The 23774-nt window shown below is 55.2% G+C and overlaps 1 protein-coding gene across 1 annotated transcript in view; it reads left to right on the top strand.

The window, feature by feature from the left end:
* Positions 1-17732: 17732 nt before the first annotated feature.
* The window catches only part of PLCD3 (phospholipase C delta 3), a 50761-nt gene continuing 44719 nt past the window's right edge, over positions 17733-23774 (top strand). The window contains exon 1 of the mRNA XM_067556248.1: positions 17733-17838. Coding sequence (XP_067412349.1) covers positions 17733-17838 — 106 coding nt within the window. The remainder of the gene's footprint in view (positions 17839-23774) is intronic.

The following is a 23774-nucleotide window of genomic DNA, read 5'->3' as shown; positions in this document are numbered from 1 at the left end:
TCCTCCAGTTCCCAGCAGTCCTAGAAATACCAGGATATTGCCATATTTCAGGTTCCCAAAAGGAGGACACTTGTGGGGGAGGCACTGGGGGGGCAGAGGGATCTGGAGGGGGTCCAGTTGGGGGTGCCAGAGGGGGACCTGCAGTGGGGTACTCACCGGAGGTGGGGGGCAGTGTTGCTCTTGGTCACAGTGGCTGGTGCAAGCCCAGGACACAGCAACAGCTGTCAGTCAGCACCTGCCTGAGGGACCCCCTCCCCAGGGCTGGGAACTGGGGCCTGGGTGGGTGGGATCTGGCATCCGTGACCAATCAGCTGCAGATGCAGGGAAGGAACCAATCCGGAAGCAGGCCAATAGGCGCGCTTTCTGAGCTACAGCATCTGCTCTGCAAAAATCCCGGACGTTGCCTGTTAATTGAAAAATCTGCCCGGACAGGGGATGGAGACTCAAAAAAGAGGCAATGTCCAGGAAACCTGGATACCTGGGAACCCTACGGATGGGTGGCAGCATCCCTGCGCTGGTATCTTGGGGTGCTGCAGCCAGCGTAGCTGGGGTGGCTTTGAGATGAGCTGTAACATGCAGATCCCGGGACCCGCTGTGAAGAAGTGTGGGCAGGGACCCAGGTTTCCTGGCCAATTGTCAGTGCATATTAAATGGCCTTGCAGTTAAAGCACAGGGCTGGGCACCTCGTCTTGTCACGTGCATCAGTGCACAGTGGGGGCAAACCGTTCCCGTTCCTCTGGCGTTTGACGCCCACGTTGCTCTGGCGTAAATGGCTGCAGAAGATGCAGGGCAGCAACGGACTGAGCTCCTGGACTCCTGGGTTCCATTCCCGGCTCTGCCGCAGACCTGCTGGGTGACGGAGGGCAGCTCCCTTCCAGTCGCTGTGCCTCACTTCTGTGGAAAGGGGAATGACACTGACTTTCCGAGGGCTAATGAGACCCTGCAGGAAAGGTGCCGGAATAACAATCGTGCGCTGTGGGGGCTGGGTCCCAGGGGAAGGAATTCCCTCCTGCATGGCGCTGACCGCAGACCCATGTGTACTGCCAACGGCCAGCAGCTCAGGCTGCTCCGTACACATGTGCAGACAACCTCTGTCTTGATCTGGGGAACGATCTAACAATATCAAAGGGTCACTCGGCCAGAACATGATGGCTCTGTCCATGTGTCTCCATCGGTGGAGACTTACGTTAAGTGAGTTTGGGATGGTGGCCACAACCTTCCCTCTGAGCATTGCCTGGCCATTCAATCCCTTACAGTTTCTGGTGCGGGTTGTCCACTCCCTTTCCAGCCAGCTGTGCCTTATTTAGGAGTCAGACTGGACCAGGTCTAACATACTGGTCCCACTGAGAACACATAAAGAAGAAGATCACCTCCTGCACTGCCTGGATCCAGAAGGATCCTCCTGGGGAACTCGCTATTTGCGCCCGTGGAATAGCATGCAGCTGTTTGGGACAGAAGTTGGTTGGAAGCTGAACACAGCCGCCCATAGCATCACTGGTTGCCTTAGCCACACGTTAACATCTAATGTAGGTGTGTCAGTGCACGTAGCTCCCCCCAAACTTCGACGAGATGCCCGCACCCGTAACACTGCATGGAGGGCTTGCGGGGGGGGGAGGGGGATTGGAAACCTCCCTATACACACAAAGCTGACAATTGTTCCAAGAGCTGCAAATAACCAGATGTTACGTGCCGTGCTCCCGGCCCAGTGCCAGTCTTGGCGGAACTACAGCATGCCAGGACTGACGGCCGTGTCCTCACAGAGTGGCAGCAACTCTGGGATTGAGCGACAGGCTTTCAGAAGCCTTAATTTACAACCACCTCTTCGCAGCCTGGGACGCAGACCCTGGACTAGGCTCCCTTGGGAACGGCCAGAGAGGCTGACGCAATGCAGTTGTTTGGCTTAGCTCAGGGATCAGCAACCTTTCGGAAGGGGGGTGCCAACGCTTCCCCCTCCCCTCTCCCACACGCCATGGGCCCAGTGCCCAGGCCAGGGTGTTAGGCAGCAGTAGCTGCACGGGGAGGGGGCGGGGGGCTATGGGCCAGTTTCCTGCTCTCCCCCTCCACCCCCTGCTGCGGCAGTGGCGTACCTGGGGGGGCACCGGCCAGGCCCTCCTCTGAGGAGCCGGCCCCCGCTGACATCCCCACGTGCACCCATGGGTGCCCTGGCTGGGGGTGGGGGCAGCGGCTGCCACGTGGCTCCTGGCCAGGACCAGTGGCACGTCGACCCAGCCCCCAGCCTCCCGGCCCCCACTTGCCATGTGGCAGAGGGGTGGGGCCGGAAGGGGGGAGCGGCCGCCGCAGGGTCCTGCTTTGGGGCCGGGAGCGGCGCGGTGTGCTGCTCCAAAGGGTCACGCGAGCCTGCCTTAGCCCAATCGTCACGGTGGGTCGGCGGGGCAGCCACGCAGGCGGGCAGGCGTGTGCTGCAGGAGCGCACACCTAGAAGACTGGAGGGTGGCGTGCAACACCTCGCTACCGCTGATGACGCAGGCAGCTGTGAGATGGCTGAACAGCCTCGATATCGACTTTGGTTACTGTTACGTGCAGCCTCACGGAGCTGCTGCTTCCTGTGATATGACCCAGCCAATATCCTGATCCTTAGGACCAGATTTTCCAAAGAACGCAGCCCAGTTTTAATGCGACTCTCACAACATTTGGTATTGGAGTTCAAGCCCCAGTTCCTGGAGTTATGTTGTTTTGTGAGACTCAGCTTTAATTTAAACCCCCCCCAAATCGGTATGTTTCAAGCCGACATGGCTGCAGAGAACAACTTGAATCCGTGTCCTCCATGTGACAAAACGTTAAAAAACCAGAAGGCAGACGCAAAAAACCCGGCCCTGATTATTGTTTAAAACTCTTGCCACTATTTTGGGGCCTAACTAATGATTTTGGAACGCTTGGGATCGGTGTCAATGTGGAGTTCACTGGAAATCTGTCCTACTGTGCTTAGTTAGCTGGAAAACGAGCACAAATTCTAGCCAAATGCCCCAAATCCTGCTAGTCCTCTTGCCAGCGTCTGCACAGCCCCCTCTGAAATGAGTCACCCAGCCACGTCACCGTGTTGCCGTGATATAAACAGCATGGAATGCTAACTGCTTTCCATGGACTCTTCCAAATCATTTAGTTCAACAATGGGATATGGCAACATTTCAGGGCTGTTTCAGCCAGGCTGTGACTTTGGGTGCTATTTGAGGAAGAATTGATATTAGGAAGAATGTTTGCTGCCTATCCTGATTCTGCCTTTTGATCATTTCTCATTAGTATAACATCTGTGCTTCTTCTGGTGATTGCAGTCGCTATATTGAACGTTTATCTGTCGTCTGCAGCATTGTTCCACGAATGCAATGAGCAAATCTTTGTCAGATTTCAATCCACTTTCTGAAGGATTGTTATTAGTTATTATTTTTATTACAGTAGCGCCCAGGACTCCCATCACGGAGCAGGACCCCATTGCGCTAGGCACTGTACAATCACAGAGCACAAAGACAGGCCCTGCCCCAGGCAGTGCAAATCTAAATCCTGTGGGTCAATGATTTAATATTTTAGCTTTAGCGAGACACTGTTGTGTCAAAGGGCCAGGTTTCCAGAGATCTGCACTGCGGGTGCTGAACTCTTGAAAATTAGATTCCACCTCTGGGAGCTGAGCATGTGAAAAGCTGGCCTGAACGGCGCCCTCCATTTTGAATCTGTAAATCCAAGCTTACAGAGTGGGAACCGGAGGTTGCTTTTGTGTTCAGTTTCATCCACTAACTACAGCAGAGACGCGTGTGCTTTCCCCTGCACCCCCAGCATCCTCAGCCTGAAATGGAGACTATGAAATGGAGCCCAGAGTCGGAAGGCTTGAAAGGCGAAGATGTCACTGCTCCCCTGGGAGTGGTGCTCTGTGTTTGCCCCCACCCAGCATTAGGAGCACGAGCAAATCCCAGGGACACAGTCAGGCTCTGTATAGCCAAGTTTACTAACTACATGAGACATACAAGGCCTAGCTACAGAGACACATTGCTGCTCTGTTAGGGTCTGGTGGCTTCTGCAGTGGAAGACTGGGAGGCTCCCAAACTATTTAAAGAGTTCCAACCAAATTCCTATACACCACACCGGCCTTCTCTTAGTGAGAAAGGACATTGCAAGGGGGTATGTGGCCCTTTAGAGTAGAGAGAGTTCTTGCTGAACTTCTACTCAAAAGCTGGGGTAAACAATAGTGTCTTCTCCATGGTCTTAGAATCATAGAAGATCAGGAGGTATCTAGTCCAACCCCCTGCTCAAAGCAGGACCAACCTCAACTAAATCATCCCAGCCAGGCCTTTGTCAAGCCGGGCCTTTAAAACCTATAAGGACGGAGACTCCACCACCTCCCTAGGTAACACATTCCAGTGCTTCGCCACCCGCCTAGGGAAAAGGTTTTTCCTAATATCCAACCTAGACCTCCCCCACTGCAACTTGAGACCATTGCTCCTTGTTCTGTCATCTGCCACCACTGAGAACAGCCTAGCCCCATCCTCCCTGGAACCCCATTTCAGGTAGTTAAAGGCTGCTATCAAATCCCCCCTCATTCTTCTCTTCTGCAGACTAAACAACCCTAGTTCCCTCAGCCTCTCCTCATAAGTCTCGTGCTCCAGCCCCCTAATAATTTTTGTTGCCCTCCACTGGACTCTCTCCAACTTGTCCACATCCTCCCTGTAGTGGGGGGGCCCAAAACTGGACACAATACTCTAAATGCAGCCTCACCAATGCCGAATAGAGGGGAATAATCACTTCCCGCGATCCGCTGGCAATGCTCCTACGAATGCAGCCCAATATGCTATTAGCTTCCTTGGCAATAAGGGCACACTGCTGACTCATATCCAGCTTCATATCCACTGTTACCCCAGGTCCTTTTCTGCAGAACTGCTGCCTAGCCTGTCGGTCCCCAGTCTGTAGCTGTGGATGGGATTCTTCTGTCCTAAGTTCATGATCTGCCCTTGTCCTTGTTCAACCTCATCAGATTTCTTTTGTCCCAATTCTCAAATTTGTCTGGGTTACTCTGTATCCTATCCCTACCTGACAGCATATCTACCACTTCCCCCAGTTTAGTGTCATCCACGAATTTGCTGAGGATGCAATCCACCCCATCCCCCAGATCATTAATGAAGATGTTGAACAAAACTGGCCCCAGGACAGACCCCTGGGGCACTCTGCTTGTGACCGGCTGCCAACTAGACATTGAACCATTGATCACTACCCGTTGAGCCCTATGATCTAGCCAGCTCTCTATCCATTTTATAGTCCATTCATCCAACCCATACTTCTTTAAATTGCTGGCAAGAATACTGCGGGAGACTGTATCAAAAGCTTTGCTAAAGTCAAGGTATATCACGTCCACTGCTTTCCCCACATCCACAGAGCCAGTCACCTCTTCATAGAAGGCAATCAGGTTGGTCAGGCATGACTTGCCCTTGGTGAATCCGTGCTGACTGTTCCTGATCACCTTCCTCTCTTCCCTCAAAATGGATTCCTTGAGGAACTGCTTCACAGTTTTTCCAGGATTGAGGTGAGGTTGTCCAGTCTGTAGTTCCCCGGATCCTCCTCCTTCCCATTTTTGAAGATGGGCACCAGATTTGCCTTTTTCCAGTCATCCAGGACCTCCCCCAATTGCCACGAGTTTTCAAAGATAATAGCCAAGGGCTCTGCAATCACATCAGCCAACTCCCTCAGCACCCTCAGACGCGTTGCATCCGGCCCCATGGACTTGTGCATGTCCAGCCTTTCTTAATAGTCCTGAACCTGTTCTTCCACCACTGAGGTTGCTCACTTCCTCCCCATACTATGCTGCCCAGTGCAGCAGTCTGGGAGCTGACCTTGTCTGTGAAGACAGAGGCAAAAAAAAGCATTGAGTACCTCAGCTTTCTCCACATCATGTCACTAGGTTGCCTCCCCTATTCTGTAAGGGGCCCACACTTTCCCAATCTTTTTCGTTGCTAACATACCTGTAGAAACCCTTCTTGTTCCCTTTCACATCCCTTGTTAGCCACAACTCCAATTGTGCTTTGGCCTTCTTGATTTCACTCCTGCACGTTCGAGCAGCATTTTTATACCCCTCCCTGGTCATCTGTCCAAGCTCCCACTTCTTGTAAGCTTCCTTTTTGAGTTTAAGTGCACCGAAGATTTCTCTATTAAGCCAAGCTGGGCGCTGCCATATTTGCTATTCTTTCTGCACATCGGGATGATTTGTTTCTGTGCCCTCAATAAGGTTTCTTTAAAATACAGCCAGCTCTCCTGGACTCCTTTCCCCTCATATTAGCCTCCCAGGGGATCCTGCCCATCAGCTCCCTGAGGGAGTCAAAGTCTGCTTTTCTGAAGTCCATGGTCCGTATCCTGCTGTTCTCCTTTCTTCCTTTTGTCAGGATCCTGAAGTCGATCATCTCATGGCCACGGCTGCTCAGGTTGCCACCCACTTCTACCTCCCCTGCCAAATCTTCCCAGTTTGTGAGCAGCAGGTCAAGAGGAGCACGGCCCCTAGCTGGTTGTTCCAGCACTTGCACCAGGAAGTTGTCCCCAACACTCTCCAAAAATTTCCTGGATTGTCTGTGCTCTGCTGTGTTGCTCTACCAGCAGATGTCAGGGTGATTGAAGTCCCCCATGAGTTCTGTTTAATACTGTTTAATAAATTTAAAAAAACCAAACAAGTATTCAACAGGTTGTACAGGGGTTTGATGCATTTGGGGAATAATACTAACTAAAATTGTGCATGTTCTTTAACCCAAAAGCCCAAATACACACAAAGTAAAACAGAATAGCCATGTGCCTGCATCTCTATACCCTGTGGTGGAAGATAAATATCTGCAATTGGCTTTTAAATGCATGTGTGTTTTTAAAATGGTTTAAAAAGTTGGCTTTAATGTTTAAATTGCCGTTGGTGATTTAAGGCTAGATGCAAGACCTAGTTATGGTGGGGGATTTAAAAAGTAATTTATTGCACACTTTGTTTTTTGGGTGAATGGTGGAACCAGTTGCTTGTATTAAAATGTCTAGGTTTTGGAGAAACATGCGTGGTGGAAATAAACCAAAACCTGTGTTTGTTGTACAGCCTGAAATGGATTTTTTTTAAAGCTCCGACTTTAAATAGGAAAAAACCCCGCAATGAGTATTTTGTTTTTAAAAGTTTAAAGACTGTTCCATGCATTTTATAACAATGTTGTCTGCTCCCCAATACTGTCAAAAGGTGAGAGACCCTCACTCTTGGAGCGCTGTGTGAACCACCCACTCCTGGGTCAGCCCACGCACAGCCTTCTGAAAGCAAGCGGCCCTTAATTTAGTGAGTGAGTGCGTCTGGCCAGCCACTCATGGGATTATGCAATAGAATGACCCCCAGCAAACACCCCCAGTCCCAGGTGCAATCCTAGGGACTTCTGTTTTAGAGTGTTCAGTGCTGCCCACTGGACTCTGCAAGCTCATTGATTAGTCAATTTATCAAAGAAATTGCTATGCACCAGCTCTGTCAGTTTAAATGAAGTCTCTGCACATACCCACACCACATGCACTGCTTTAGATAAAACAAACACAGAAGTTTATTAAATACAGACAGATTTTAAGTGATTATAAGCCAGAGGAAGGCAGGCCAGATTTAATCAAAAATAAGCAAAAGGCAAATAGAATTCTAAACTAAACGTAACACTTTTAGTAGCTTTACAATCTTAGATAGTTCTCACCATGCACTGGTTTGTTGGCCTTCAACCAGGTTCTGCCCTGTGGCCAATGCTTCAGTGGCTGCTTGATGTTATTTGTAGCTGGGCTGTGAGAGAGAGAGCAAAATGTCCCTCCTTATCAACATTTGCTGCCCTCGGAGGGGCCTCACCCCCACCCCTTCAGGGTCAGGTGACCAACAGTATTCCTGCATGGTCTTCTCCATGTCCTGAGTCAATGAGCATCACCTTATCAGGTGCTTGGGTTAGTCCATTTTTCCTAGAAGAGTTAGGGTTAGGGTTAGGGTTTTATGCATGCCTTAGTGAGACGTGAACCACCTCTCTGCTTTTAGTGTTTGCTTGGATCTGCCTTAAAACATGTGAGCCACGTATTTGGGAATATTACATAACAGAGCTTCATAACCATACATGTGATGTTGCAAGAAACATACTACTGTGACAACAATGTTCAGCATTTCATGAGCATCCCAAAAACACCATCCATGACATACTTTGCATTAAACAGTCAGTTACACTGTAAGGGTGAACACGAATGATACACAATCACACCATAAGGGTGTACATGGGGTGCAGTGTGTCACACCAGGAATTTGCTCTGAAACCTTTAACACCACCAACACAAAACAGAAGAAGAGAGCAGATGAAGCATCAGGACTGCCCAAAGCTCAGATACGTCAAACCCAATGATAAAACAAACGTCTCAGGTAAAAAGCAACAGTGCAGACACAATTCCAGTTCCTCAGTGTTAGACCAAGCCCTGAGAAAACTGTGACTGAAAACACACACGTTCACAACCCGTATTCTTGAAACGAGATGGACTCTTCTACGCAGCGCTGGGACTTTTGGGGGCGGTGTGGCCAACCGTCACACTCCAGAGCGTGGGGGTGGTTTCTGACCTAGAGCCCCGCGCTACACCTACTCTGATTGGTACACATTTCCCTTCTGGGACTGTCTAAGCAGGGTGAAACCCACTCCAGTGGGTAGAAGGCAGTGGGGGGAGTTCTCAGAAGGCCCTCTTGCGGGTGAGTCACCCCTTCCTGGATCCTGCCCCCCGATTGGTCAGTCTGCTCTCAAGGAGGTGCTACAGGAATGAAACCTGCCCAGATTGGTGGAGGTGGTGGGAGGAGTTCTTAGAGGGGGTCACATGACCCACTTCTGGATGAGTCACTGTGCCCTGGAATTTCTCCCGATTGGTCAAATCCACTCTCGGGGTTGGTTCTACAGGGGTGAAACCCACCACGATTGGAGGAGGAAGGAGTTCTTAGAGGGGTCACATGGCACTCCCTTGCTTCTGGTCAGGTGACCATCTTGACCCGGAAGTAATACCCCAGGGGGTGGATCTTAATGTGACAGGTAGGTGGGGCCTGACAGGTCAGGGGGCAGCGCCAACGTTTGCTTGACGGTAGGCCCCTTGTACTACTGTTGTCCATGGCCCAGCCATGACAGTGGGGAAAGTGGGTCACCCTGGGCTCTGCTTGGACAGGGAATTCAGATGCAACAAGTGGGACTAAAGAGGTCTGTGGAGCAAGTGAGGTCTCTGTTAAGGGCTCCTGCTTTGCTCTGGGTTTTCCACCCTGTATGGGGCTGGCGCACACCGGCGTGGTTCTGCAGGTCCAGCCCCGTGGCAGTCGTGGACGAGGGTGACTCTATGAGCCCAGCTTGAACGGCTGCAGGTCAGAGCAGCCACAGATCTGTTTGGCAGGCAGATTTAATCCCCACTGAGGCTGAGTGGATTAGGGGGAGGAGCGTGCAGCCAGGGGATGCAACGACCTGGATCAAGAGGTTCCTACCTCCCTGTCACTGTCTGGTTTGATCATTTTATTTCCCATACTAAACCTTTCTGTCCCCTATGGGGGAAGAGGAGGGAGATCCCCTGTGCCTGGGAAGGGGGAAGGAATTCCCTGGAGAACTGGGCAGAGGCTTTACTGCTATGTTCCTAGATCCTGGGGGTGGATAAGAGTCCCCTGTGAGACTGAACTTGGCCGGAGTTGCTGCTGCCTGGCAGGAGACGACAACTGGGAACCAGCCCAAAGCAGCTGGCCTCACTTTTTCACCTCCCAGATGATGGGCATGAAAACCAACCCCACACACACACACACACACACACACACACCCCCGCCAAGCCCCTTACACCAAAGGGAGGGAAGGGGATTCGGCAGAGTGGAGATTTTGGAGGCCACGCCTTCCCGGAGGATTCATGGTGATTTGATGCAAATTCTGTCAGTGAGTTTTTAAAAATCAACCCATCCCACTGCCCATCTTTCTTCAGATAGGTCAGTTGTTCGTCTAGCACAGGCACAAGCCACTCCACTTCCCTTAACGCTGTTATTCTGGCTCTTTAAAGGGCAGGTGGCTTTGCTACCAGAGTGATAAAATACACTTACACTTACTGGGTGCAACCACCAAACTTGTAACCACATCTGTCTCTCCTGAACTTCAGACACAGCTGAGTGCTCCTAGCCTGGGGACATGGGGGGTTGAGCCCTGAAATAACTGTTGCATCAATTGGCTAACTTCAGGGCAGTATTTATACCTGATTTTTTTTAAAGGGAAAAACAAACAAGCTTCTATTGTCAAAATCCAGATGCTTCTTTTTAGTATTTACTTTCTAATACTCCTTGTAATAATGAAAGGAGAAAACATACTAATATAATTTTAGCAATTACAACATCGTTTAAAATCCATACCCCGCACCTCCATGAAAATCCTTGGGCATCTCCCCTGCGCTCCGTGCTCAAAGTCTGTGGGCATGATGTTGTGATGTTACCCTCTGCAATCTGGACTGATATATTTCTGTGTCACCCCAATCACCCCACTGCTGGGGCCCATCTTGCACTTGCCATGCTGTGTGAACCCCCACTCCTCGGTCAGCCCACACACAGCCACCTGCAAGCAAGTGGTCCCCGACTTAGTGAATGAGCGCTTCTGGACAGACACTCATGGGATTATGCAATGGTGTGATCTCCCCCTACCAATCATCCCAGTCCCAGATGCAACTCTAGGAACTGCCATTTTACAGAGCTCAGTGCTGCCCACTGGACTCTGCAAGCTCATTGGTTAGTCAATTTATCAAAGACATTGCTATGCACTGGCTCTGTCACACACCCAAAGTCGCTACACACACCCAAACCACAAGCACTGCTTTAGATAAAACAAACAAATACATTTATTAAGCCCAGAAATATTTTACATGATTAGAAGACAGAAGAGTATAGGTCAGATTTGATCAGGAAGAAATAACAAATTGCATCCTAAACTAAACTTAACTCTTCAGTAGCCTGACAGTCGTTAGATGGTTCTCACCACAGGCTGGTTGGTGGCCCCCAACCAGGCTCTCATGGGCAGTCTTGATGTTGTCTGGTAGATGGATTGCAAGAGAGAGCTCTAGAGACCAAAATGTCACTACCTTTAACCTGATCCTTCGCCACCCCCTGGGGTCAGGTGATCGGCCATGTCCAGCAGGGTTTCCTGCACTTGAGGTCAAATGAGCATCACCTTATCAGATGCTCAGGCCAGTCCGTTGTTCCTGGCAGAGCAGGGTTGTTTTATGCCTGCCTTAGTGAGGTGGGTACTGACTCTCTGCTGCTTTCAGAGTTCGCCTCGCTCTGCTCCAAACAATGCGAGGCATGTTTCTGGGAGTGTTAGACAGCCGAGCTTACTAGCCGCACACACGGCATTGCAGGAAACATACCACTATAACAACAACGGTCAGCATGTCGTGGGCGTTTCAGAAACCCCGTCCATGACATACTTTGCATTGAACAATGCACAGTTACAGCACAGGGGTGACCTTGAATGCTACACAATCACCCCATAAGGGTGTACATGGGGTGCAGTGTGTCACAGATGTGTCCTGCTCTTCCTGCTCAGAAGCAGGTTTTCAGCCAGCCTGGTTGGCTTTTGAATTGTCTTGCCGGTTCCCAGTGGGCAGATTTAAGGTGTCTTTTTTCCCCCCGGCTTGGCACCAACGTTCCTTGTTGGCTGCGTGGTCACGTGGCTGTCTGGTAACTACTGCACATGCCACATGGGGGCTGGGATGGACCTAAGGGTCGACGGCAGGGAGAGGTCAGAAGCGGGTGCAGGTGGCTCCCTTGAGGGCTGAGTGGCGGGGCATGGCTAGTGTTTCTGGGTCTCCGTGGGGGTGACGCTGGAGGAGGCCTCCCGGTCTCCATGGGCAGCTCTCCATGCGATGGCCATGTGGGTTTAACTGGCACCTTTGGGTGCTGTGGGGCCAGTCTGCGTGTGGAGCAGCCCTGCTGGGAGAACAAAGGAGCACACTGGGCTGGGTGAGGGAAACTCTGCCTGCCGCTGAACGGGAGCTGGTCTATTTTAGGACTGAGGCCAGGGCCTCTCCCACCTGCTTGCCTAGGACACGGTCCTGTGACATGAGCCATGCCTCAGATTGCTCCCTGGGGGAACAGTCCATAGGGCCAAGCGGCTGATGCGCCATTCGCCCCTGCAGCCAGGCCATGGCAGCCTGCTACCGGGGGGGAGGGGACTGGTGGTATGGGGGGGCTGGTGTCCCACAGCTTTCCAGCCACTCCAAAGAGGGTAGCCGCACCCTTCTCTGCCTGAGCCTTTTCCGCTGTTTTCCCATCTGTCCTGGGGGGCCCGCAGTGACACGGGACTGCGGGCACGCACGGGCACGCGGCCACACGTGACAAAGGCACTGACCTCCATGGCAGCAGCAATTCGCTGAGCTGCGGAAGCTCCCACGCGTCCACGCACTCCCCGGGATTGACGGCAGAGCAGTGGTGGCTCCCAGCGTGGCACGCCCGCCCCACGGAGCGGCCCACAGGCTCTGCTGCAGCGCAGGGGCCCAGCCGTCGCCTCTCGCGCTTGCTGATGGCCGTGCCGCCATCGCACCGGGAGCAGGCGTCTCCCTCCCGGCAGCGGCGTCGCCAGCCCCAAAGGTTCAACAATCACGAGTCAGACCCTAAAAAACTCAGGAGGTTTTTTGAAAAGGTTCTATTGTGGTTTTGGTCTGTCTTGATTGCTGGACCCCCAGCTTCCCCCCTCTTTACCCCCTGTGCCGGGCGCTCCCAGAGCTGTACACCAAGGGGGTCCTGGCCCGGCGGTATGAGCTCTCCGGCTGCCTGACGGTGCAGGGCTTCCCGCATCTCCCCACCCAACATCCTCGTTATCAGCTCTGTTCCCTCCAGCCCCACGCCCGCACCCTCCGGCTGCAGCACCCGCAGCGTTTCCCCCCTTTCTGCCCCCGCCCAGCCCAGGTGCTGCTTCCTGTGACAGCGGAGGGAAGAGGGGGCGAGGAGAAGGCAGCCCATTAAAGGGGGCTCCCTCAACCCCGGCAGGGCTGAAATTCCAGAGGGCTGCAGGTTCCCCAGTCCTGCTCCAGCCCTGGCTGTGCTCACTGGCTGGGGCGGGAATGGCCACGGATGGCAGTGCTGCTGCGTGAGCGACCGTCGACCTGTAGGCTGTCTAAGGGGGGTATCAAGACCCACTCCAGGGTTGGCTCTGAGCCCTGCCCTGCTGCAGGGTCGGGAACGCCAGCATTCCTCCTTCAGGCCCTGGCGTTTGCTAGGGCTGGAAGCAGAGGATAAAGGACCGAAGCTGGTCCCCCCCCGGGAGCTCTGTGTGTGTCGTGGGATCCCAGTGTGCGCCTCACCATCTGGACGTATTCCCGGACATGAGCCTTCTGCCAGCCCCTGGGATCGCGCCGTTGCCCAGGGGCCAGGTCAGCCCCTTCTGGCACTGCCAGAGAAGCTGTGCTAGTCCAGTCACTCTCCTTGCCAAGGCAGGGCTATTCCACAGGGACACCTAGTGGTTTGCTTCTCCTGCCCCCCTCACCCCATACACCCCTGCAGTGCCATGCACCATGCAGCAAGGGAGCTGGGGCAGAAGGGTGGGAAGGGGCCCGTCAGGGGCGGAAGGTGGTGGTGGGGGCATAGGGCATGCTACGTGACCACAGGTAACCCAGGAGGAGACAGCACAAGGGTCCAGCCATGGGGGCTTACAATCTAACCTGCCTCACTGGCCCTGCCTCGCAGCCTGTGTTCCATGCCAGGCCTCCTTGTTACTCCCCTTTGCACCTGCCCCTCACTAGTTCCTCGCAGGGTTTGGTGCTAACATCTATCGGGTGTCATCAGCCGGGCCTAAACGTTGCTATTCACGTCACTTAGCCCAAACCCTTCTAGCTGCACCAGTGCAGCCTGACTTACACACAGGGAGCTGGCAGCGGCCCCTCTTTTAGGTTGCCAAACACCTTCCATTACAAAGGATTCCTGCAGCCTTTTGTGAAGACGCTGTAACGCCGCCGTGAGTCAGCTGTGAGACCCTCCCTGCTGTAGGTGACGTGTTTCACCTCCCATCGTTTTAGAACCCAGTATTCTACATAGTGCATAACTCTAAAACTGGTTCCCATACAAACCTCTCCCAATAATCATGGGAACCAGCTGGTTCTTAGCCTTTGGTAGAGACCCCACATGATCCCCTTCGGTGAAAGAGCAAGAGCATGGTCAGACACAGGTGTAACGTACATGCCTGGGCATGTCCGAGTCACACCTAGCTGCAAGACCAACTGCCTTCCTTGTGTCCATGGGCATGCACTCAGCCCTGCCCAGTTACCAGGGCTGCTCCTTGCTTGCTTTTGACTCCCTGTTCCAGACCATTAACAAAGCTATTCAAGAATGTCAGATCAAGCACTGACTGGACGCCCAGCGGGGTGTGGGGCCAATCTGATCTGGTACAGAAATCCCTGCGTTCCTAGACCCATGTGTAAACGAGCAGGGTCATGTTGTGTCTGTGCATGGAACAGAGACTGTAGTCAAGGAGGTCAGGATAACGGCTTCTTGGAGCAGGCGGGCTAAGATCTGAACTGCCGGAGGGAAAAATGAAAGCCAGTTCAGCTAGCCGCCTCTGAGGGCCACAGACGTGGGACTGTGTTTGCACTGAGTTAACAGCATTACACCATGAAGTTAAATCTTATTCTTTTACAGTCTTGCAGCATAGTGCTTAGAGCAGGGGAATCAGGACTCCAGGACTCTGTTCTGGACACTTCCCCGACTCTCGTGTGACTCCAGGTACGAGGATATAAACAGGGCCCTGTGAATTTGGTGGATGCAGATGTCAGTGCTTTGAATACAATCGTGCTCTGCCTCACCTGTAAGAATGTTGCGTGAGCCTCTGTCAGTGGTTTGGAGAAGGGTGGATGGCCCCTTCATCTCACCCAGCGGCCTGTGGAATTTGGCATTTTTCCAAGTTACCAGGAATTCAGTGTTTTTGTTACATCCAAGTGCAAAGCATTTTATTTCCTGCCTCCCAGCCCCAGCAGGACCTGTCTGCAGTTGCCTCTTGCTCTCCAGCTTTCCCCACAAGGGGGAGTTCACTGATTACAGTGCAGACTCCCTGGGCAGGGCCATGGAGCCAGGCAGCAGGGATCAGGGCTGGAGGCTGGACTCAATCTAGCTACTCTGCCTAGGGAGTAGAGCAGCAGCCAAGGCCCAGAGAGCTAAGATGAGCACTTCATAGTTTCATTGATTTCAAGGCCAGAAGGGACCATCAGGTCAGACCTTCTGTATCACTCAGGCCAGAAAACTTCCCCCCAGTAATTCCTAGAGCAGAGCTTTCAGAAAAACATTCCATCTTGATTTTAAAATTGTCTGTGGTGAAGAATCTGCCACAATCCTTGGTAAATTGTTTCAATGGTTAACTAGCCCCACTGTCATTACCCCATTATTAAATATTTGTTCCCCGGGTAGATATTTACATAGACTGTGATCAAATCACCACGTCACCTTCTCTTGGTTAAGCTAAACAGAATGAGCGTGTTGAGTCTAGCACTACAAGGCAGGTTTTCTAATCATTTAATAATTCTGCTGCTCTTCTCTGAACCCTCTGCAATTTGTCAACATCCTTCTTGAGTTGTGGACACCAGAACTGGGCCCAGGATTCCAGCAGCAGTCACCCCGGTGCCAAATACAGAGGTAAAATAATTTTTCTACTCCTACTTGAGAGTCCCGTTTATGCATCCCAGGATCGCTTTAGCTCTTTTGGCCACAGCATGCCACTGGCAGCTTGTGTTCAGTTATCCACCACAACCCCCACATCTTAGAATCATTGAATCACAGAATATTAGAGTTGGAAGGGACCTGAGGAGCTCATCTAGTCCCACTCCCTGCTCAAAGCAGGACCAACCCCAACTAACCCATCCCAGCCAGGCCTTTGTCAAGCCGCAGCTTAAAAACCTCTAAGGATGGAGATTCCACCACCTCCCTAGGTAACCCATTCCAGTGCTTCACCACCCTCCTAGGGAAAAACTTTTTCCTAATATCCAACCTAACCTTCCCCACTGCAACTTGAGACCATTGCTCCTTGTTCTGTCATCTGCCACCACTGAGAACAGCCTAGCCCCATCCTCCCTGGAACCCCCTTTCAGGTAGTTAAAGGCCGCTATCAAATCCCCCTCACTCTTCTCTTTTGCAGACTAAACAAGCCTAGTTCCCTCAGCCTCTCCTCATAAATCCTGTGCTCCAGCCCCCTCATCATTTTTGTTGTCCTCCGCTGGACTCTCTCCAACTTGTCCACATCCTTTTTGTAGTGGGGGGCCCAAAACTGGACAAATACTCCACATGCGGCCTCACCAGTGCCGAATAGAGGGGAATAATCACTTCCCTCAATCTGCTGGCAATGCTCCTACCAATGCAGCCCAATATATTATTAGCCTTCTTGGCAACCAGGGCACACTGCTGACTCATATCCAGCTTCTTATCCACTGTAACCCCAGGTCCTTTTCTGCAGAACTGCTGCCTAGCCCGACGGTCCCCAGTCTATAGCTGTAGAAGAGTCATTGCTTCAGTCTGGGAAACAGGCGCTGCCACACTGTGCCACTCGCCCTCCCCTCTTGCCAGCTGGAGCCTTCCTCCCCGTTTGCCTTTCTCAGTCCCTGAAACTGGTGACATTCTCCCTGTTTCCCGACACACAAGGGGAAGGAGATTCTGAGCCAGGCTGCCCAGATGACACGGTGACGGCCAAGCCCACAGAGCTGGGCTGCCTGGAGAACACAGTGAAAAACACCTTGTGACTGCTGGAAACAAGCCCTGTCACTGAGCACTTTCCGATCTGAGGCCCAGCCCTGGGTGTGTGTCCAGGGCACATCTCCACTGCAAAAACCCCAGTGGCAGTGAGTCTCAGGGTCCAGGTCAACTGACTTGGGCTGACGGGCTAAAAATAGCAGCGGAGCTATTCCCACTTGGGCTGGAGCCCAGGCTCTGAAACTGGATGAGGCTGGGTCCAGCCCCAGTGGGAACACAGGGCTATGTTACCCTCCCAGTGCAAGCCTGCCAGCCCCTCAGTTAGTTTGGGTTCTGAGACTCACAGCTGCCGGTGGGTTTTTGCAGTGGGGGTGGGGATGGAGGGTGTTTCAAGGGGATGCAATACATTAACATTGCTGCGGAGTATAGGGGGCCTTGGTTACACAGCGGTTAATTAGGTTGCCTGCCTGTGCTCGCCCTAGTTTTCATATAGGCGGGGTCTGGGGGGAATAAGGCCGGCTGAAGCAGACTGGCCGGGACCTGGCACTGGTAGGACACAGCCAGCCGTAGGGGTAGGTGATCAGGGTGGGTGCCCTGAATGCCAACTTCGGGGGTCACCCCACAGGGTTGTGGGTTTCTCTTGCTGTTGCTCAGCTGGTCGGTGGGTACCAGGCCCTGTTCTCCGTCCGGGGCAGCAAAACCCCTCGGGCCATCCCCGGGCAGTGCCCGTTTCCAGCGGCTCCGGGCTCCCGGCGGCTATCTCCGAGCGGCTGGCCCGGGGCGCTGGCCGGGCGCGGCAGGCAGAGGCGGTCCGGACGCCGGCGGTGCCAGCTGGTGCCGTGGCCGGGCCAGCTCGTGGGAGGAGCCTCCGGCCCCCCCCGGCGGTTCATAGCCGCTCGCCCGCCGTGCCCTGAAATGTGACTCCCGAGCCAGTCCTGCGCTGCGCCTGCCCGCGCCGGGCGCCCGCTCCGTCACGGTCACGGTCACGGCCGGGGCCGGGCTCGCTCCGCCGGCTCGGACAGCCGCGCCCCGAGCCCACGGCGGGCTCCGCCTGCGCCCGGACAACATGATCTGCGGCCGGAGGAAGAAATCCCGCCCGGAGCCGCCGCCGCAGCTCGCCCCGCAGGACGTCGGCGGCACCCGGCGCCTGGGCAGAGCCTTCAAGAAAATGGGTAGGTGCTACCGGCCCGGGGCCCCCCCCCCCTCCCCGCCCGGCCCGGGACCCCCCTTGTCCCGGGACTCCCCCCGCCCGGCCCGGGACACCCCCATCCCCCCGCCCGGCCCGGCCCGGGACCCTTTTCCATCCCGGGACTCCCCTTGTCCCGGGACTCCCCCCCCCCACCCGGCCCGGGACCCGCTCTTCCATCTCGGGACCCCCTTTGTCCCGGGACCCCCGCCCGGCCCGGGACCCCTCTTCCACCCCGGGACCCATCCTTCGTCCCGGCATCCCCACCCCTCCCGGCCCCCGCACCCACCCGCCCGCACCAGGACCCCCCCTTCGTCCCGGCACCTCCACCCTGCCCCCCTGTCCCGGCACGGGACCCGCTCTTCCACCCTGGGACCCCCTCGCCCGGCCCGGCACCCCCCGCCCGCCCGGCCCGGGACCCGAGCCAAGGCACGGGGGGCGGTGGCCCTGCCACTGGCCGTGCTTGTTTACGGACTGAGACCCCAGCGCCCGCGGGGTAAGAGCTGCCCGCGGGCCGGGCGCTTGGCTTTAGGAATCCCCCCGCCGTGTCCGTGGAGCTCCCCCCGGGGGCTGAGCGCCTCCCTCCAGCGCTGGCCAGGGGTGCGGGGCAAGGACAAACGGGCCGGGGGGCAGAGGGCGCGGAGAGCTGGTCGGGTGGGTGAGGGCTGCCCGGGGTGGGGCGCGCTGGCAGGCTGGAGCCGGGTGAATCTTGGCTGGCCCCAGCCTGCGGTTGTGGCAGTGTTCCTGCCCTTTCCCAGCGGCGCAGTGTTCCTGCCCTTTCTTCGCTTTACCCCCCACCTGACTCCCCACGGAGGACCAGCTGTGGGGATCATCAGCCAGGTGCTGCCTTCGGCCAGGGCACAGGACCCGCTGGCGTCTCCCATCGCACTCCCGGGTGCTGCTGGCTCCCACTCAATCTGCCCGAAGGCAGGCTGCATGGCCAGCCCTGCCCCAGGTCCTGGGTACCGGCCTGGGTTGGTTGGGATACCCCGGGGATGTGGGGGAGCGGAGAGGCTGCAGCAAATAAGGGATAATGATCCTTCGCCTGTATTGTTTGTAGTGTGTGGAGATGTGCAGCGCTGTGTAAGAGCAAAAGTAGCAGCGTTTATTACACCCAACCCAGCCTAGCTCCTGCGTTCAGGTTACAACTGAGTGTGATCCTGGGGGGGAACTCTCTCTGTGCCTCAGTTTACCCATTTGTAAGCTAATACTCCACACTGCGACAGCTGCCTTCATCTGAGAATCTCAAAGCATTTCACCAGCTTGAGTGAGTTAAGCGTCATAAACCCTGGAGAGGCAGGAGAATACCAATATTCCTGTTTTGCAGATGGGGAAACAGGCACAGAAAGGGGAAATGAGTCATGCAGGGCCAGAACTAAAACCCACATCTCCTGCCTCCCCATTCGGTGCATCGGCCACAAGACTCCTTTAGGTGACCATAATGCTGTGCTGTACTTACATGCCTGGAGGAGCCGTGAATGTCTGTAAGGGTTTGTCCGCACCGCGGCATGACATGTCACTAACTTTAGCTCATGTGCACTCCAATGACCCGTGTAAACACAATGCAGTTCTTCAGAGCTGGCTTGATAATCGGTATTCCATAATCCGGTTTGAAGCTCTCTGAGACAGTCAGATGAAAGCACGGCAGGCATGCAGAGAGAGGGTTGTCCCACACCTGCTAGCATTGTGTTCCCCGAGCGGCTCTCCTAGTAGAAGTGCAGCTGACTGAGGTGCAGCTGTGAAGGGGTTACTCTGACAGTTGCCATGGAGGAGATGTTAGGCACCATCCAGCTTTCATCCAGGGAAAAGCCCAGCAGCTGAGCCAGGCCTGGCCCTGCCCAGTGTGTCTGTAAACAAGGCAGGCAGCAGCGCCTCACACAGGAATGTAGGCACCTCACTGCCTCTGTAAGCACCTCAGTCAACACCTTAGGCCCCACTGACCTTCTCAAAGCCACCCCTCCGCTGGCAGCTAGCCCCACCGGCACGGAAGTGTCCGCTGACTGCCCCACAGCTAACGAGCAGCCCCACGGCGGGATTCTCAAACCAGGCCTTCTCCTGCCTCGCTCGCTGCTGGGGCCCGGTCCCGTCGGTGCTTTCAGGGGGCGCCTCAGACCTGGCACAAAAGACAACGTGGGGCCAGCAGGCTGGAAATGTGCATGTGTCCTGCTGGTTAACGCTCCCACCCGGGGCACCGGAGACCCAGATTCACGTCGCTGTTCTGGAGCAGGCCCTGATCCCTCCCTGGGGAAGGCCCCAACCATCAGGCTGCTCTGGGGCAGGCCTGCCTCAGTTTCTCCTGTTGGAGTAGTTTCACTTTGTATAAATAATAAACTGTTCCTTAGGCCAGAGAGCCTGACTCGGTAGCCTGGGGGGTGAGGGCGCTGCCCAGAGCGGTGGGAACGTGACTAGTTAGCTAGTTACAGGGCTTGTGTCGGCTCCAGAGACACAGCGAGGGCCCCGCCGCTCTGCAGCTGCAGTGCCCCGTGTAGACACTTGCTGCAGAGGCAGAAGGGTTTTCCATCGCTCTGGTTAATCCACCCCCTCAAGAGACAGTAGCCCAGTGGTGTCTGCACCGGCCTTTGGGGCCTGATCTGGAGGGGTGACGTTTTTACACCCCTGAGCGATGCAGCTAGGCTGACCTGACTCCAGAAGAGGGGTCACACTCCAGGATGCCAAGTGGAGGGATTCTGGCCCGGCAGTCAAGCACCCCCATACCACTGCCCCTTTGCTCCGCATTTCACTCCTGATTCGCTTCAGAGGCCCCCTGCTCAGCGTGCTGACTCCTGTGGGTCCCTGACTTTCCCCAGGCACTGGACGGAGAGCCAGGGCACCTCGCTCAGGGCCCCGCGTGGCGGCATGGCGCCTAGGGTTAGGTGTTGCAGCACCCATGGACCTTTGTGGATCTCGCCCTCGCATTGAGAGAGCTCCTCCTGCCCTTTTACCTTTGAGGAGACTTCTGGGAGCCATGTGGCCCTGATGCCTGTAAATTAAACACCCAGCTTATGTAACAGCGAGCGAGTGAGCCCGGGGGCTGTCTGTGCCGAATGAGTGGCAGCCCAGACTTTGTAATCCTGGAGGCTGGGAGAGGATTATCCGTGGGGGGAAGGCAGCATCCGATGGAGTCTGGGCACTGTCTGATTTTGGCAACAGTTAGGTAGGGTGAACGTCCTCCTGTCTCCTGGATAATCAGAGCTTCCTCCCAGCTGCAGCCAGGAGGCTTTCATTTCAATTTCCCGTGGCGGGCACACATAATCTGAAGGAACGGAGCAAGGGGAGGGACAGAAATAATCTCCCAAATGGCTCATGTGACTGAATTGCAGTGTGTCCCTCGGGTATGTGCTGCAAAAGGGATTTAACCTCCCTGCCCCACAAATGGGCCCGGGTGGGATAAATGTGTCATCTTTGGATGTGCACAGCTTGATCAGATTTTCTCCCCTCGTCCTCTGCTTTTGCCCAGCTTGGCAGCGGGGCTGGGACTCGACAAGGGCCGCAGGCTGCCCTGGCTGGGCTTTGAAGGATGGGAGAGAGACGTGTGTGTGTGAGAGATTGGTGCTGGATTGACACCTCCAGGGGCAAATCCTCTAGCCACAGAGCAGGCACATCCAGGGCGAGTCCCCCTGCCCAGGCTGAGCTGCAGGGACCCCCTCAGGCATCGGACAGCTAGTGATGAGTGGGAATGTCTGGAGACAGACAGACAGATGGACATTCAGTGTCCCTGGCCCATTCCGTCAGTGGCTTCTCTGCTCGAGCTGCCCCAGAACTGCCTCCTTGCTGGGGATTTACAATGCAGCCACCTAACCACTTGGCGTAGAGCTGAGACTCAGCAAATTCATTGCTTCTGTTTTCTGGGTGCACTCCCCCCCAATTCGCAGCCACGTGTGTCAGAGCCCCAGAGATCTGTCAGGAACCAGTTTGCCATTTTCACTGTTGCCTTCCAACCTGAGGTGTCGTGGATTAAAACTCAGTTTTGCCTCTGGAAAAGCAGACAGGTGCTGGTTAGGTAGGGGCAGGCCGGCGTCCCGGCATGTCGGTCATGCCCACTCTGCCCTTCCCAGCTCGCTGTTGGGAGGAGGATTCTGGATGGGTCCCGGCTGCACGGGAGGAGGGAAGAGTGACCGTGCAGATGGAGGGAGCCCGTAACAAGGGGGGAAGGGTCCCAGTTCGTTACCTCTCAGGTTCCTGCTGCTGTCGTCCTGCGCCTCGTGCAGTCATTCCCGCCAGGGCGAAGGGGTGCAAATCGCTCCCATTCCCAGTTAGCAGCGTTTCCCCTCCCCTTGGCACTGGTGTAAATGGCGACACCCAGTGCCGTGCTGGGCAGTGGAGAAGCTGGCCCTAAATCTGTGTCTTCTCCAAGCCACATAAGGCTTGCACTGTGTGGCTTGCACCGGGCCGGGCTGAGCGCTCGGCTGAGAAGCGCTGTGGCCTGTGTGCAACTGTGCCGAAGGGCAGAGGCGACTCCAGCTCCCTCTGAGAGCAGAGACAGGGAGCAGGAAGGGGCCATTGCAACAGCGTCGGCTTTCTAACCGCTGGCCAGATTCCGCTGCGCCTTAACTGGTGTAAACCCGGAGTAACTGCACTGACTCCAGAGTGACTCCTGTGTCGCTGAGATCTGATTCTGTAACTGCAACTGAAATGGGAAATCCCGCCGTTAGCCGCCACTCTGTGGTCGGCCAGGGCTGGCGCATGTGAGACCGGCACCCAAGCGCACGTGGCTGCCCGGCCTGAATGTGGCTCTGAGGGGCCAGGTGGCGGAAGGGCTGGGCTTGCCGGCCAAGCAGACAGAGCTGGCAGGCACGAGGCATGGCTGTGTGGCTGCTGCCCGTCCGTCTCGGCTGCGGGGCCTGGCAGGGATCAGTCGCCTTCGTGTCCGAGCTCCCCTCCTGCCCAGCTCGCTCCCGTGGGCTAAGCACGTGGACCTGACCTGCCGACGCTGCAGCGTCCCGGCCAGCCATCCACAGCAGCACGCTGCCCTTCCCAGGGAGGGCTCCCCTGCCTGCTGCATGGGCCAGGCTTGCTGCGGGAGTCATTAGGGAGGATCCAAGGGACTCAGCGGAGCAGGATTTTGTCTGAGTTCCTGGATATAGGGTCCCCCTTCTGCCCATCCCCCATTCCCCCTGGAACCTGGGGTATTGGTGCTAGCAAAGTGGCAGTCGTACAACCCTGGCCTGTCTGCACCCCTGCGAGGTGAGTGGCTGGGTACCTGCTCTCCATGGGGAGAGGGGCTGCTTGGAGCTTTGTGTGCTCTCCGAGCCAGCGAAGGGCATGGTCTGGATTGATATCAGAGCTGGACATGCCGACCCCTGTATCAGCATCGCCCAAAGCAATGCCAGGTGTAGGGTTTGCCCATGGGGTAGGGGTCAGCCTCCCAGGAGCAGAGCAGGGTCAGGCCAGTAGCACATGGGAGACCTTCCAGTGCTGCAGGGCGTGGAGGGGCGAGTCCATGGGCGGCCCTGTCCCAGCTGGCGCTGTGCCCCTGATCTGTGCTGCCCGGCCAGGAGAGCTCTCCGTCAAGTGAGACATGACACTGAGGTCCCCCCTCCTTGCAGTTATTAAAGATCCTTCGGCACTCTGTGACCCCGAAACCCCCGTGGGCATGGCTGCGGCAGTGCGTCTGCCCGTTGTGCTATCTGAATCACGTCTCCTCCAAGCTAACTGAAAGCTCATGCATTTTCACTCCTGATCCCCCCACCCCAAACATTTTTAATGTGCCTGCATCTCCGTGACCCTAATGTCCTAGCCAAATCCCAACCTGGGTAACTGCATTCGTCCTCCCTAAATTCCCTCCGCCGTCTCAGCGGGGTATAGCTTTCTACTTCTTCCATGCGGCTGCAAAGTTCATGCTGTGCCATTCAACACCTGCTTCTTTCCACCCCAGAGGTGGCTGCATTTTAGTGAAGTGGGATAAATTCTCCGGTATGTATT

Source organism: Emydura macquarii, unplaced genomic scaffold (genome assembly GCF_026122565.2).
Source record: "Emydura macquarii macquarii isolate MOO-44397 ecotype Brisbane River unplaced genomic scaffold, CSIRO-AGI_Emac_v2 contig_1692, whole genome shotgun sequence".
Taxonomy (NCBI): Eukaryota; Metazoa; Chordata; order Testudines; family Chelidae; genus Emydura; species Emydura macquarii.
This window is presented reverse-complemented; position numbering and strand designations above follow the sequence as displayed.